The sequence below is a fragment of the Lygodium microphyllum genome, chromosome 18 (assembly GCF_053477565.2).
Source record: "Lygodium microphyllum isolate KBCC chromosome 18, Lygodium_microphyllum_v1.1.10, whole genome shotgun sequence".
NCBI lineage: Eukaryota > Viridiplantae > Streptophyta > Polypodiopsida > Schizaeales > Lygodiaceae > Lygodium > Lygodium microphyllum.
In genome coordinates, this window is record NC_141152.1 from 112,989,428 (window position 1) to 113,005,623 (window position 16,196).

General features: G+C 40.2%; 1 protein-coding gene across 1 annotated transcript in view; it reads right to left on the reverse strand.

Moving 5' to 3' along the window:
- LOC148021267 (tRNA modification GTPase) overlaps positions 1-5,008 on the reverse strand; it is a 108,682-nt gene extending 103,674 nt beyond the window's left edge. Inside the window, exons 1-2 of the mRNA XM_087699127.1 lie at positions 4,875-5,008; positions 4,686-4,786 (exon numbers count right to left, since the gene is read on the reverse strand). Coding sequence (XP_087555253.1) covers positions 4,686-4,786; positions 4,875-4,933 — 160 coding nt within the window. The 5' untranslated portion in view covers positions 4,934-5,008. The remainder of the gene's footprint in view (positions 1-4,685; positions 4,787-4,874) is intronic.
- Between the last annotated feature and the right edge of the window lie 11,188 nt (positions 5,009-16,196).

Consider the following 16,196-nt stretch of genomic DNA (forward strand, 5'->3'; position numbering starts at 1 on the left):
TCTTCTACTAATGATAAGCTCAAAGGCCCTCACTATTCAGCTTGGAGTGCGGATATGAAAGCTTGCTTTGTGAAAAAGTGATTGTGGTACCTTGTTTTAGAATAGACTCCTCGTCTCCTTGACAACCATCTCCTCTTCCACATGGCTAGGACAACAATAAGCAATCCTCAATTGGGATACTGATGATGCCAAAGCACTTTCTGCACCTCTTAGATGTATCTCAAAGGAAGCCCTGTTGTGCTAAGAAATGCACTTACTCACTTAAACAGCCCCAAAACATGCTTATTTAAGGCTTATTTTAGCCAAAACCCTAAAATGGGGAGCGGATCGCGAGAGTTAAGTGGGAGAGGATCTAGAACCCTAATTTTCTATAAATTGGCAACCAACCCTCCACTCTTCCCTTAATCTCGTTTTTGCAGATTTCAGGTGTTTCAGCTTGCTTCCCACACTCCTTTCGCGGAGAACATTTCAGCCGAAGCTATCCATTGCTGTCTCCATCAGTTGGCGCCTGATTTCCAGCCCTCTTCACACAGTTTGGAGCTGATTTCAGACAGGCGACTGCTATTCCTGTGCAGACCTGCTGTCGTACAGCCTACCACGTCATCACAGTCCTGCTGCCTACGTTTTCAGTCAATCTCTCCTGCAGGCTATCCTGCCTACGTTTTTAGTTTTTCTCTCACCTGCTGCCTACGTTTTTTAGTCTTCCTCTCTCCTGCAAGCTGTCCTGCCTGCATTTTTAGTCTCTCTCTCCTCACTGTTGTTTGCATCAGATCCAGCTTCTCACTGCTGCGTTTGCTTGTGTTCGACATCTGGAGGCTGCCTTGCTGTGATTCGGGATCTGTTCGGAGTACGACACACTCTACAACTCATTACCCTACCCTGATCCTTGAGATACAAGAGTTCGAGGTTCAGTATTCATTCACTGCATAGTGTGTTTGCTGCATGAGCATCGTATTATTCAATAGTTATATCACTTCATTTATTCACTGTGTTCATTGTCTTTGAGTTACCCTAACCCTAACTGTGTTCTTTTATCAGTCTGTGCTTTGTCGTATGGTTTCTGTTTATGTTTCTGTGTTAGGGTATTTCTTAACATGGTATCAGAGCTTAGTATTCTCTGAGAAACCTAGGCCTTTGATCTGAAAGCTCTACACAAGAAGCAAGAACAACAGTAGGTTCAAATGACTTCGAACACAACAACACAGATTCAATCTCCAAGACCAACTATGCCAAGAACCAAGCGAGAGTGGGCCGATCAGCTTGCTCCACAAAGTTCCAATATGGTGGATGACACTTCTGATTACATGGAAGAACAGCTAGGCAAGCTGAACTCTGAAGAATATAAACTGATCATAGCTTATACACAAAAGAAGATTAAGAAGCTCAATCGAAGGATTGCCCTTCAAGAAAATCTCCTAAATGAAGGTATGCATGAATTTCTCTCTTCAAATTTTGTGCGTAAGTCTAATGATGTTGCAGGGCCGTCAAGACCTCCATCAAGGATGGGCCCCCCCTGTTGGAAAACAAGACCCAGAGTATGTTTATTTATTTCATCCACTTCCATCCACTCCGATGCAAGGTACGTTAGATTCATCTTTTGTGCCTTTTTCTTTTACTTCTTCTGCTTTGCAATATTCTGGTAAAGATCACATGGAAGAAAGAGTATAGTCTGTTGACTACGGAATGACTACGGAAAAGGTCCTCTTGAGGACCAATTCTTGTATGTTAACACGTGTCGTGAGGATTATAAGAAAAAGCCAGGTACCTCTTCTTCTAACCTTCCTTCTTTTCAATCTACTTCACAAAATCAGAATAAATTTGGTGTTCCTTTTTCTTCATTGCATGGTGCATCATGATCTTGACATTTTTATTTCCAATCATTAAATGATAAAAATGAACAAAATGCATAAGCACCTCATACACCTCATTTTCAAAACCCACCCATCCCACCACATTCATCCACTACTTCTCCACTTCCATTCACACCATTCACTTTTCCATTTCAGACACCTTATGTCGCACCACACATCACACCGAGGACTTATGGAAACATAGGCATATCCTTTAGAACCTCATCCTTACCTCTGCCGGGTAGTGTTTCACCTACTTTACATACACTTTCAGGATTATTGCAACCTGGGTATCCCCCCCAATCTCTCCCAAGTGTGGATCAATTGACTCCACAGTTTGCCTCCATGGCTTTCCCTAGTGGACCTTCTGGTCATACTGTTGTGCCCCAGCCTCACTTTGGACAGGCCTTCCGTGTCCCACTGCCTTCACATACACCGGCACCTTATGGAAACATTCATGTTCCAGTGCCTCCACCTCAATCGGCACTTATTGGACACTCACAATCTACTTCTGCCTACCCATCTTTTCCCCCTCCTTCTTGTTAGACACATCCACCTCCACCATCTTACCCTTCACAATCTTATCCCCCACATCCATCTTACCCTACCTACTCGACACCTCATGGTTTTAGCTCTTTTCCCAAGCATACATTTAATGACAAGACTCGTTTTAACGGGTCAAACTTTACTACTTGGTCGAACTTGATGAGACATGTCATTAACTCCCAAAACCTATGGGATCTTGTGCGGGGGTTGAAACCCCAACCCAATCCCGCACTTATTCCATACGAGGTTGTCCTCTCATGAAAGGTTAGGAATGCCTCCGCTATTGTCGAGCTGATGCAAGGCTTAATGCCTGAGTTTCATTCTCAGCTTTAGCATTTTGACTTAGCGTCAGAGCGATGGGCACACTTGACTGACCGCTATGCGGCTTGGGATAAGACCTGTCGTATTAATCTTAACCATGAGCTTCAACTTTTCAAAATCACTGGCCGGGATGACTTGAAAGTCAAGTTGGCTGAGTTTCGGCGTCTCCTGTTGTACGTGTCATTCTCCTGTATGGTATATGGATTCCATTTCCCGAGCACATCTCTAAGTTCTCTTCCTTTGCAGTGTTCTTTTGTTCTTTTGTTTCCTTTCTCTTCTGTCTTGCGTTCAGCAATTTATTTCAACACTTGTTTGTGCTTCCATTGGTGCTGCATTAAATGCTCCACCAATCTGCATTTTTTATTTTCTGCCCTTAACCGTGCCTAGGTGATTGTTTGTATAGGCCGTTTTTGCTGTTTTTATTTTCTTGATTTTGCAACAGTCGGCCTTCGTTTTTTATCAATGCCTATTTAGGCAATCTATTCCCCTTACTCATTCAACCAACCTCCTTATTCTTCTCGCATCCCCCTACTCTATCTAACGCCCACACTAATGCTCAATAATGCATGTTGGGGCTCACTGTGCAAACTTATATCATTCATTCTTCTTATCAATTTGATCCATCTTCCTACTGAGCTAAGAACTGCATTACATGTTGCTTAGCCTCTTAAACAGCCCCAAAACATGTTATTTAATGATAAATGCAAAAACAATGCACGGTTCATCAAGCAACTGCTCCACTGCTGCATTTGCAGTTTTTGGTTGCTGCTGGTCATCATCACCCCCTCTACTGCTTGTATTTGCAGCTTCTACCTGCCGCCTGCCTCCTCCAACATCATCTCTATTGTCGCGAGCTTTTCCAACCTCCAATGGGATCTCCATTTGACAAATTTCCTCACTCTGACTCTCCGACTAGTGTTCACAATACTTGGGATCCATCTCCAGTGAACTTCACTCTCTAACACTACTACTCTACCCTTGGGCACTCTATGCACTCTTCATTCATTGATAGTATTCGTTCACTTCAGAGTTGTTCTCTTTCCCTCTCCTTCTGCTTGTGTTTATTTCTATGTTTGAGTTTTGCTTTTAGGGTTTGAGTTTTGCACATCTGTGTCTATATAGTTGTGTTTCTATCGTGGTTGTACACTCTATGTTTCCTCAATGCAAACCCTAGCAACCACACCACAGTTTTCTTCACACTTCCTCCTATGTTTCATTCAGTCTCCTCCTCCTCTGATTCAGCAGCTTCACATAATAGTTTCTCAAAGATTGCTTATGTCACAATACCAAAGGGTATTGCTAATGCCTATTGTTGATGCCTGCTATGCAGTTTACCTACACCAGAATTTGAGTTCATATTGGAGATTACTTCAACCATCAGGAAAAGGATGCAGAACAACCTTTTACAAGCATAAGACAAAGTGAAAAATTTATGTCATATTGGTGGCGATGTCTAGGGAATGAAGTCGCATTGTGACAAGTGCAAGGACATGCATTCGATGCTATGCATATATCAGCTCAGTTATCCCCACAAAACACAACACTTGGCATGGTTATGAACAGGAATAAGACCCTCAGATTTGACACCATGCATACGTCAGCCAAATTATCAAAAAGAACACAATATTGGCATGGTTAAGCAGAGGATGTGATGGGCCCCCCATGCATGTATCAGCTCAAGCATTCACAAAACACAACGTTTATGCAGAGGATGTGAGACCCTCAGATTGCACTCTATGCTGTTATCAGCTCAATTGTCCACTAAATGAAAGGCCATGCATATACCAGCTCAAGTATCCAGAAAACACAACAGTTGGCATGTTTATGCGGAGGATGTGTCACCCTCAGATTTTATGCGGAGGTTGTGTCACCCTCAGATTGCACTCCATGCACGTTATCAGCTCAATTAGACGCAAGGCCACCCATATCTCAGCTGAATTATCCACAAAACACAACAGTGAGCCTTACCCAATGGAGGTTCTACGAGGGCAGCAGATGGACTCGTACACTTGTGGCACAGCCCTTTGACCTGCAACTGACTAATGCCCCTGCGAGGGAAGGTCCACGACCTGTCATCAAGGAACGCAGGACATGAGGAAAAGCACGGCAAGGTGTGAGTTCATCAGGGAATCCATCAACAAGAAAAGAAGAGAGAACCCTGTCATTGCGCAAGCGAACATTGAGAAATGGTGCAAGCGGCAAGCCATGGTAGTCATGATGAGCCCCGCGTCCCAGGCCTAGTAAGTAATCACCTTGCCACACTGTACCCCTTTGAAGAGTAGATTTTGTCTATAAATAAACCACATTCCGAGAAAAAATATATTGTGAGAATTTCTCGTAATGCGATAGATATTTTTTTAATGACAATTATTTATATCAGCCCACAATTTAGGAGGAGTTTTTACATTTTCCCATGTGGGAAAAACGGGCTCCCTTCTCTTGGTTTTCCTTGTAGTGTTCAACATCACGAGCTTTCTACGAGCGAGGGAGGGGTCGCAAACCTACCTAGGTGTGATTCGGGGGGCAAGGGCTTGTGATGTCTCTCTTGCTATTGACTTGCTTGTGCCAAGTACTTCCTTTTCATTGATGCTATGTTTTGTGGCGATATGTGTTTATGGGTACCAATGTGGGTTTGTTGCCTTAATGTTTGTGGGTTGGAAGCAATCAATTTTAGTTTTGTATTTCTTATTTGAGGGGAAAAAAAAGGATCATTTCCTATTGTTTGCCCTTGATAGTGCTTGCGATTTACATATTTAGCCTACATTAGTGCAAGATGGTGAAGATGACTTCATCCAAGTAAGGGATCGAAGACTCCATATATATAATAGAGAATGTGGAACTTTCTCAATGAAAAAGGTTTTGCTGCTATGCTAAGAAGTTTCATGATGAGCATGACCTCTCAATGGCAGTTATGGATCCTTATGCATTGTTGAGAAGTAGAAACATTTGGACAAAAAGCTAGGACATTGCCTTTACATGCCCAAGCCTCTAAGAAGCGGCAAGAGGGTGAAGGTGTACCATGATTCTTAGTACACACCCCAAGTCGGTGCTAAATCTAGAATATCAATGTTTGTAAAATGAGCAAAAGATCCATAAAGTGGCTTAGCTCTCACTATTTATACTAAACCCTATAGGTACTATGTTGGAATTAATAAGACTTAGAAGCATTGAGAATGATGGATGAGAGTGGATTTTTGAAGTTGATTTAAAGTGGAAAAAAGACCTTAGGAGGCGTAAAAGAGCAATTATTCATGGAAAATGAAATGATTGTGGATCAAGGAGCTGGAGTTTTCCTAGATGCATTTTGACACCAGGAACACAATGTAAGTCTCTATTCATCACAATCGGAGGTCGTTTGACCCCCCATTTAATGGTGCGCAGATCGGTCGCAGTATGCTCACGTAGTGAATCCCGGAAGGTCCCCAAGAACAATGAACTCTACCTTTTTGCACAAAAAACAATGTAAAAGCATGAACAACAAGAGGCAAGAGACCAATTGGGTTCAATCTCCCCCCATGCCTTGTGTGAGCGCTTCACAAAGCATGTATTTTATATATATTTCCATCTTCATGCTCAATAATAGCCCAATTTACAAAAATATGACAAGCTTTTAGCTTTTGAGTTTGCTTTCTACAAAAATAGGAAATAAAGCTAATGGACGGTGCCCATGGAATCTGGCACGCCCAATCTCAATGTCCAAATAGAAATAACATATCCGTGCGCATAGGCTCATACAAAATAATAATCAATAATCGATGTCTCAATAGACATAACAAAATATAGGCGTCGCGCCTATCAAAATATAATCCAAAGGTCAAATACTCGCTAGACTCCAATGCTTTCCTCCGCCACTGCTGCTATCTCTACACATCAACTGAAGCATTCACAATCGTTAGTAAAATAATACAATTAAACCGACAAAAGTGAATACCTAGCAGTCTTCAGCTACATAAATAAATCAACTGGTTAGAAATAAATCCTAACCTTAATTTATTACGAGTGCGCACTCTAAACTCATAAACGTTTATTAATTTAATATGCATTTTGCGGAATCACCCGCTATGGAATCACCCATGTACACACTAAATTAATGAAACGCCCAAAAAGGACAGGCGTCCCCATGAACTTCTCGCACAAAGAATCCTCTTTGCGTATGAGCCCCGGTCATCTAAGTTTACGGAATCCACCGTAAAACCTCACGGAATCCACCGTGGAATATGCCTCCTAGCATCATTTAATCCCTGCAAGGTTTGGCATTATGAAGCAGCTACCAGATCAAAGAGCTGGAAAGTGTGTGATGGAGGCCAACTTGATAGATTTCGATGCCACAAAGCTAGCATCCAGTTCATTTGCGATTCTGAGCTTGTTTGGTCCTCCGTCCGAGGCAGAAACCACTTTCGGGTAGTGTGAACATGCAAAAATTGAACCATTTAACTTCTAAGGTTAATGAGTAAGCTATTGGCTCAAACAATAAACGTTTTTTCAATCTGGAGAGAGGGGCACAATTTTTTGACACCCCTTTGATTCATCAAGTGTCGCTTTCTGATTCGGGCAAGATCATCAGAGATGGAAAGCATATCCTTGATCTACACATTGAAGGCTTCAATTTGATTGTGTGCCCCACAAAGCTAGCATCCAGTTCATTTGCGATTCTGAGCTTGTTTGGTCCTCCGTCCGAGGCAGAAACCACTTTCGGGTAGTGTGAACATGCAAAAATTGAACCATTTAACTTCTAAGGTTAATGAGTAAGCTATTGGCTCAAACAATAAACGTTTTTTCAATCTGGAGAGAGGGGCACAATTTTTTGACACCCCTTTGATTCATCAAGTGTCGCTTTCTGATTCGGGCAAGATCATCAGAGATGGAAAGCATATCCTTGATCTACACATTGAAGGCTTCAATTTGATTGTGTGCACACGCAATATGATGCAAGGAATGAAAATCTTTGATTTTAGTATTTTTATCTCTCTCTACACCTTGTTTCCATGGCTCAATCTATGTGAGAGGGGGGTGGGCTAAAGCGAGAAATCTTGGATATGTGATGATGTGGGAGTGTTATGGAGCATAAATGAAAGGTATAGGATGCATCAACAACCATGGACGAGCATCAGCAGCTTCCCGACTTTGAAATAAATGTGTAAGTGCTCAATTTTACCGTTTTATGAGGAATCTTTTGTATATATTATGGAAAATGGTCTAGAATGTTTGGATATGATTTGTAGCACTTGAAAAATCAAAATTATCAATCGGTTCTTGCTATTTGCATAATTAAAATGAAAATGAAGAAAACCCGCAATGCGAGAATTGCGAGATTTTAGAAAAATTGAGGGTTTTATGTGTTTTCGTGGTTCTTTTGGTGTTCACATGGAGGCATATGAAGTATAATGTTGGTTCTTGGTTCATGCAATCTCTATATGTCTGAAAATCAGAAATACCAATAATATATAATAAGATAAATCAAGAAATTTAGATTTTATATGGAAAAAAATAGGTTTTATGTGCTAGAAATTCACAAAAAATTTGTGAATGTGTCCGTGAATGTATGGTGGGGCTAGGGCATGAGGTTTTTCCTCAGCCTATCCCCATTTTTATATTAAAGTGTGTATTTATTGCTCTTTATACACAAAAAATACATGAAACATACTCTTTATATCTACCAACGAATACAAGACCATGAACGATAAGGGAAAAGGGTTGTGAGGAGTTAAGAATCCATTGAAATATGATTTTATGCATATCTTAACATATAGGATTCATTCATTTTAAGTCTTTAAAGAATAGGAGTAGCCCAAATTACTTCGGTGTTGCCTTAGCAACGATGCATTGCATTAGGGTAAAATCATGAAAAGAATTGTTTGCGCACAATCCACGTTGTTTGATCTATAAGTTTACATGTTTGTGAACTTAAGGACATTCACCTTTGCATTGCATTACATATACATAGTATTAGAAAAACAAATCCTGGATACGTTGCACTTAATTGTTACAATCATTGACGTGTTGAGAGTGTAAGGAGTTAAGGAGTCCCATGTTGTAAGACAATACATTCATTCCCTTTGGGGCCTGATTTGGTAAGGATCATATTATCTCCTGGGACACTCTATAAAAAAACCGAGAGGACTATGCTACGTATGTATTATATGTTTGGGGATAGCGCATCCTGGGGCTAATCCACTTGGGGTATAGGAGAGCTGAGGTGGAGCCACAACATTTAGCTAGGAGGTGCTCCTTATGTGGTGATACGAGGTGCTAGTCATCGATCAGTTTGGAAACTCCAATTGCTTGGAGTCGAGAAATGTGATACGTTGGACTATGCTTTAGAAATAATATCTACAAACACATTCTTTGCTTAAACCAGTTCATAGTGTCTATACACTCCTTGCCGCGAGTGGTTGAGCATAGAGGCTTAAGCTAAAGCCTTAAAGCCAGTATCGGGCCAATTTTTGAGTCCTGACAGGTGGTACATTTGTCGAGAGCTGATAATAAGTGGCAGTTTTTGAACCTTGGCCAAAAAAAAGACTTAAATTTTATAACCTTGTCCATTAGGGGTGCACTAAAGTATTTCTTAGATGGAGTTTGCCCAGGGTCTCAAACACTTGGCTTATCCTATACAAAATTTAGTAATGGACCTAATCCATTATGTAGAGATTGAATCCTTTGCAAGGGATGATCTATGTGATGTGGAAAGTAAGCATTTAGTGGTCAATCCTCCTTTAGCACGATGGTATCGCCTTGGCGCGGTCTCTATTCAAGAAATATTGTGCACAACCAACCATTATCCTAGAGGATATGTAACAAGTATGTTGGAACCCGTGGCAGTCATGGCATTGACTAACGATTATGCTAAAGTCATAATGCCATGGAAAAGTACCAACACACAATGGAATCTAGTCATGGTCGAAACGTCCTATGTGGTGGGTCACCATGCTAAAATATTAGGCCTCATAAGGACGTTGGAAGCCTTAGTCATTAAGGGGAGACCACTACTCAAGAGGCATGACCCCCAAGCTCTAAATAATGCAGATATATTTACTTTAAGTATAGGCAAAATCTCCAACTTATATTTATTAGGGAATTATCTATGGATGGTTAAGGGATAGAAGATCATCTGAGAAAGAATTAGAATGATATGCTGAAAGTTATACGACTCCCTAGACCACTCTGTGAGTTGGTAGAAAGGGAATTCCATGGAGCAAGTAACCTTCCTACACCAATAAAGGTGGAAATGGGAGAGATTAGAGGCCATGAGATAATGGGATTAGGTCAAGATGAATATGAAGATCTCTTGATATCCCGAAGAAGAGGACTAAATGCCCTCCTTCTTATTGGGTTATTAGATGAGAATCTGATATTGCATTTAAAAGAGTATAGCCCAACTTGCCTTGTGAGTAGTTTTGACGATATACATCGAATGCTTGTGTTTTCAAGTACTCTAAAGGGAGAGGCCAGTAAATGGTATTGGAGCCTCCCAAGAGGGTCAAGTAAATCATTTAAGGAATTATGTGATAGATTTTTAGATGAATATGAAAAGAAGGTTCCCATGACCCAAGTCTTGGGGCAGCTTATGCAGATTACACAAGAGTCATACACCTCCGTCAAATAGTACACAAGAGCCTTCGATGACATTTTGAAGCTTTGGCCAAGGAAAGTTAGTTAATTACTAGAAGATGTGCTTAGTGAACTCTTTGTTAGTGGCTTGGAAATAAATACACGATTTCAAGTTGGGATTGTTGAGATATTCAAGCTCAGTCTACCTACTACCTGCCTTCTGACTCTATCCAGCAGTAGATTAGATGGATGACATGTGTGTGTAATAAAGTTGGTTAGACTTAGTTGGCACAGGTAGACTAAGTCTCTTTAAACTACTTGACTTAGGTTTTAGTACATTGTACTTTGTGTTACTTAGTTAGAGTAAGTGTGATGAATAATGAAGAAGAAGAATGTTGAGAGCTATCTGCTCTATGTTGTCCCTATCTCTCTCTCATCTTTCTAACTTGGTATTAGAGCAATGAATTCCCATGACTCCATGAAGCTTGAGAAGCATGGGAGCTTGACATCAGCATTGTGGGAGCTGGAGCCTGAAGTAGTCAGGAGCCGGAATGAAGAGATTTGAAGGGGTCTATAGAAGAAAAAAGAGATGTTCTGAAATGTCCTACATCAATGGTAGCCATAGCTTTGTTCATTGGTATGTATCTTGTGCCTAAGGTGTCTATAGCTTGTTGAGGCTTTTCAAGAGGGTCCTTTGCGACTTGAATGAGCTCTATTGCATGAGCATTCAATGGAAGAACAGTAACAAACCCAAAAATGTGGGTAGATCAGATTGAACTTGTTTTGGATTAACAGGAGTGGACAACATCAAGATACAAACACAAAGCCATTGCTTGTCTTGATTAAATAGTCCTTGTCATGGGAATCATTTAGTTTGAGGTGTAGCCCATTATCTTAGCCATTGGTCACCTTAAAATACTTGCCATAGAGCTTGTTTGAATCAGCCTAAAGTTAGTGTGATTATGTAGATTTGTGCCTGCTCCAGAATGGGTAAATGGACAGCTTGAAGGGTTGATATGATGAAGGTTATGTAGCTCAGTAATAAGGAGCTAATCAAAGCTAGCATTATTGGTAGCACTAATCACAATAGGAGCAGCCCCCATTTGAACCTTAAAACTATTATAAACAGGTTGAAATTGTGCTTGTACCTGTCTGAAATTGTGGGAAGTATTTAGCCATGAAATGCTTGTGTTAGGCACAAATAAGTACATGACATGTTTGGCAATGTATATACCTTGGGCTTTGTGAATTTGGCATGATTAAAAGGGGCTGAGAATTCAATTCTAGAATGCTTTATAGATTTGAAATTGAAAGCTGAAATCTGTCCTCATTGAATATATGAGAGCTTACACTTGAAGTTTTGGAGCATCCTGATTGAATATATGAGAGCTTACACTTGAAGTTTGGGAGCATCCTGATTGAATACATGAGAGCTTACACTTGAAGTTTTGGAGCATCCTGACACCTATTTGGTACCCACATAAATGCTTGAATGTTGATCCATGAATGTAAAATGTTTTGTGGATATGAGCATTAAATGCTTTGATTTGGACTGAGATATTGTTGGTTATAATAGTGGATTGGCTATAAACAATCTCTAGGAAGAATATTTGGCATTGCTACTTGCATACGGTACAAGCATTGATGCTTGTCTGATCATGTATTGAATCCATGATGTAATGGGACATGTCTATGATGTCTTGAGGATGTTTTGGGCTGAGAATACCTCAATTTCCATAGGGAATTGAGTGCTGGTCATTATTGATTTATTGTCTGTCTATTGGTACATAGCTTGATTGCATACAAGATATGTAAGAGATGAAGTCTACATGAATATGCCATCATGTCTAGATGTTTTGCCACATGTTTGGGGATGTTTTTGACATGTCTATGAGCTGAAATACATTGATTATTGCAAAGGTTTATTGTAAAAAAAATTTGGGCTGATATTGCCATACACAGTTTACTTGGTATGTAGGGAGTCAGACATTGTCTAATTCAGACTATTGAATACATAGGGTTGCAGAGATGGCAAATGCTGAAAGGACTGATAACATAACTCCAATAGTAGGTGAAAAATTAGACAATAACAACTATGCTATCTAAAAGTTTAGGATGGAGAATTTTCTCATTGGCAAGGGCTACTGGGACTTGGTTACAGGTGCAAAGACTGAGCATAAACTCCCCAACAAGAATGGAACTCTTGATCACCTTAAGGCACATCGAGCATGGATTGAGAGAGCTTGTAGGGTATTGCATTGGCTATTCCTATGAATTTATGATGCTAAGGTTATGCAAATAATGAATTGTAGCTCACCGAAGGATGTATGGGATATTTTGATGAGATATTGTGGTACTACCACTAGTGCCAAAAAAATACAATTGAAGCAGAAGTTTAACACAATGGACAAGAAAGGACGGTCCATTCAAGACTATGTGACTGAAATAAAGACTATTGTGGGTCAGCTAGCATCTATTGGGACTAAGGTAGATCTATGAACTGACTTTAACGAGCTTATATCCTTGCTTATCAATGAAGGAGTGAAATTGGGTTTGGCTACGAGCTTTAGTAGCTCTAAAAGCAAAGATGCATCTTTTTACTCTAATAAGAGAGGCCATGGTTATCGTGGTAGAGGTTCTAGCCATGGTAGGGAAACTCAGTAGCATGCATCTCAGCATGGACAAGGTCAGCACAAAGATTTATTGGTATAGGTGGTGGATACTCCCGTGCGAGGGGGAGATATCAGTCTAGGGGCAGAGGATCGTGGCATACTCAATCTAGCCATGAAAATGCAAACAATGATAAAGATTGCCATTACTATGGCAAGCATGGCCACATTGCAAAAGAGTGTTGGAAGAAGTAGGTTGATTAGAAGGGTAGACAACAAGGCCATTATGCATCTTCTAGTCATGTAGAGCCTGAGATTGGCGAGGGACTCTTTGCTATGACTCATGTACACAGCAAGGGCAAGTAGCAAGGAAAGTCTGGTATATAAATTGTGGTACCTCAAACCATAGGACACCACATGGTGAGTCGTTTGTTAGCTGAAATCAGGTGCTAATGGCTATGTAGGTACTGGAGATGATTCTCAGCATGACATAGCGCACATAGGGATTGTTCCTTTAGTTATGCTTGAAGGCAAGAAAAACCACTTGCATGATGTATTGCATGTATCATCGATCACCAAGAATTTGTTACCTGTAGGTTAGATGGGTTGAAGAAAACCTCATGTACGATTCAATAAAGATGGCTACTTCATAAGTAGTATGGCAAAGGATGTAGATTGGTTGCTAAAGGCTAGAGACATGGTAGGATGTTTAATTAGATGCAAACATACCTGAGTTCAATGCTTCTATGTTTGCTCATGATGGGGCAAGTATTTGAGACATTGATATATGGCATAAATGGATTGGGCATATAAATGTTTGCTCATGATGGGGGAAGTATTTGAGACATTGATATATGGCATAAACGGATTGGACATATTAACGTTCAAAAGCCAAAAAATATGCAACATAAGGAGCTTGTTACAGGGCTACCAAGGTTTAAGTATGTTGATTTGGGATATGTATGCTCAGCATGTGAGTTTGGGAGACAAGCCAAAATTCCATTTTCCAAGAATACATGGAATAGCAGTAGGTCTTTACAACTTGTGCACTCAAATGTCTAGGGACCTACACATAATGCATCACTTGGCGAGTCTCGATACTATGTGACATTTGTGGATGACTATAGCACGTACACATGGATATACATCTTAAAGGATAAAGATGAGGTGTTGGACAACTTTATAGATTTTAAATATCATGTTGAAACAAAGCTTAACTATTATGCCTCATGCTTACAATTTGACGGTGGTGGAGAGTATGTCTCAAAGGAGTTTGACAGATACATAGCAAAGCATGGGATCAGGAGGCAATTGACTTGCAACTATACTCCACAATAGAATGGAGTTGCTGAAAGAAAGAATAGAGTGATTATGGAGGTAGCTAAGGCCATGTTAAATGAGAAGGATATGCCTTTCTCGTATTGGGCCGAAGCTGCACTTATGACTGTCTATGCTATGAATAGAACACCTATTGTAGGAATACATGAAAAGACACCTTATGCACAGCTATATGGCTACAAGCTTGACATACGATATTTGAAAGTCTTTGGTAGTATTGTCTATGTTCATATTCCCAATGACAAATGGAAGAAACTTGACCCTAAAGCAGTGAATGTGTTTTCATTGGATACTCATAGGAAAGAAAGGCATATAAGTGCATTGTTCCGACTACATGAGAGATATTTCTCAACCGTGCTGTCGTATTTAATGAGTTAGCATCTTGGTATGGTGCTCAGTAGGCTTCAGTATATAATGACACTTCAGAGGGCACATATGTTGAAAATGGACATAAAAGCACTTCTTCAATCAGTAAGCCTATTCACGATGCATCTGGCAATGTAAGTCCTTGGACAGGCAAGCTACACAACCATGGGTCTCCATCCATTGACATGAATATGTCAGTGAGGGGAAGAGATACAGGAAAAGAGAAGGTTTATGATGTTGTTATAGGTCCATTGACTTCAAATGTTATGACTCTAGTGAGAGTCTTGATAGCGAGTTTGGCATACTTGCAGTGGTTACACTCGGAGTTAAGTAGAGATATGTACGCCCTCATGAGAGAGTAGAATCTAGTTCACCCCCATTGCAGAGATCACAGAGAGAAAGGAAGCCTGTGGATAGGTTTACCTATAGTGGATATTTAGTAAGACATTATGCATACATGATAGAAGTGCTAAAATACAGAGCCTACATCTTTCGTAGAAGTAGTTAAGGATGAGAATTGGTGCAAGGCTATGGATGATGAATATGAGGCTTTGCTAAAAAATAGAACATGGGATTTGGCTGATTTCCCTGAGGGCAAAGTGCCTATTGGATGCAAATGGGTCTATAAAGTAAAATTTAAGTCCGATGGCTCTCTAGAAAGGTACAAAGCCAAATTGGTGGTGAAAGGATATGCCTAGCAATATGGGTTGGATTATGAGAAAACCTGTAGTCCGGTTGCAAGATGGCAATTGTACAGATTGTTATAGCATTGCTTGCATTCAAAGGCTGGAATCTTTATCAGATAGACGTTAAAAATGCCTTTTAAATGGTGATTTGGAAGAAGAGGTTTATATGGATCAACTAGAGGGCTATGTGCATCTCGACTATCCATCGTATGTATACAGATTGAAGAAAGCATTGTATGGCTTAAAGCAAGCCCCACGAGCTTGGAATGCTAGGATTTCTTCTTACTTGCAGACACTTGGATTTTAGCCAGGCAAAGCTTATCACAGCCTATTTACCATGAAAAAAGAGACATGATATGTGATTTTGGTGCTCTATGTAGATGATTTGGTGATCATAGGTGATGACATACAGCGCATTGATGACATAAAAGCTATATTACAGAAAGAATTTCAGATTATAGACTTGGGAGAGCTAAAATTTTTCTTATGCATTGAAGTTATGCGCACACCTCATGGATATGGATGATACAAAAAAAAAAAAAAGCACAGAATATGTTGGAGAAGTATGGCATGGTGGAATGCAAACCCATGGACACACCACTAGAGCAAAATGTAAAGCTAGCTGCTGATACAAAAAATATGATAGAGAATGTGACTATGTATAGATAGATGGTTGATAGTCTAATCTATTTGACTATCACTAGGTTGGATTGGACTTATGGGTTTATGTAGTAAACAAGAAAACCTCACTTAGATGCTGTGAGGAGGATTTTGAGATATGTGAAGGGTACATTGCCTTATTGGTTGCTCTATGAGCATGGTAAGCCTATTGAGCTTAGAGGTTATTGTGATGCAAATAGGGTTTGCTACATGTATAACAGGAGATCAACTAGTGGATATGCATTCGGTCTTGGAAGCAGCATGATCAGTTT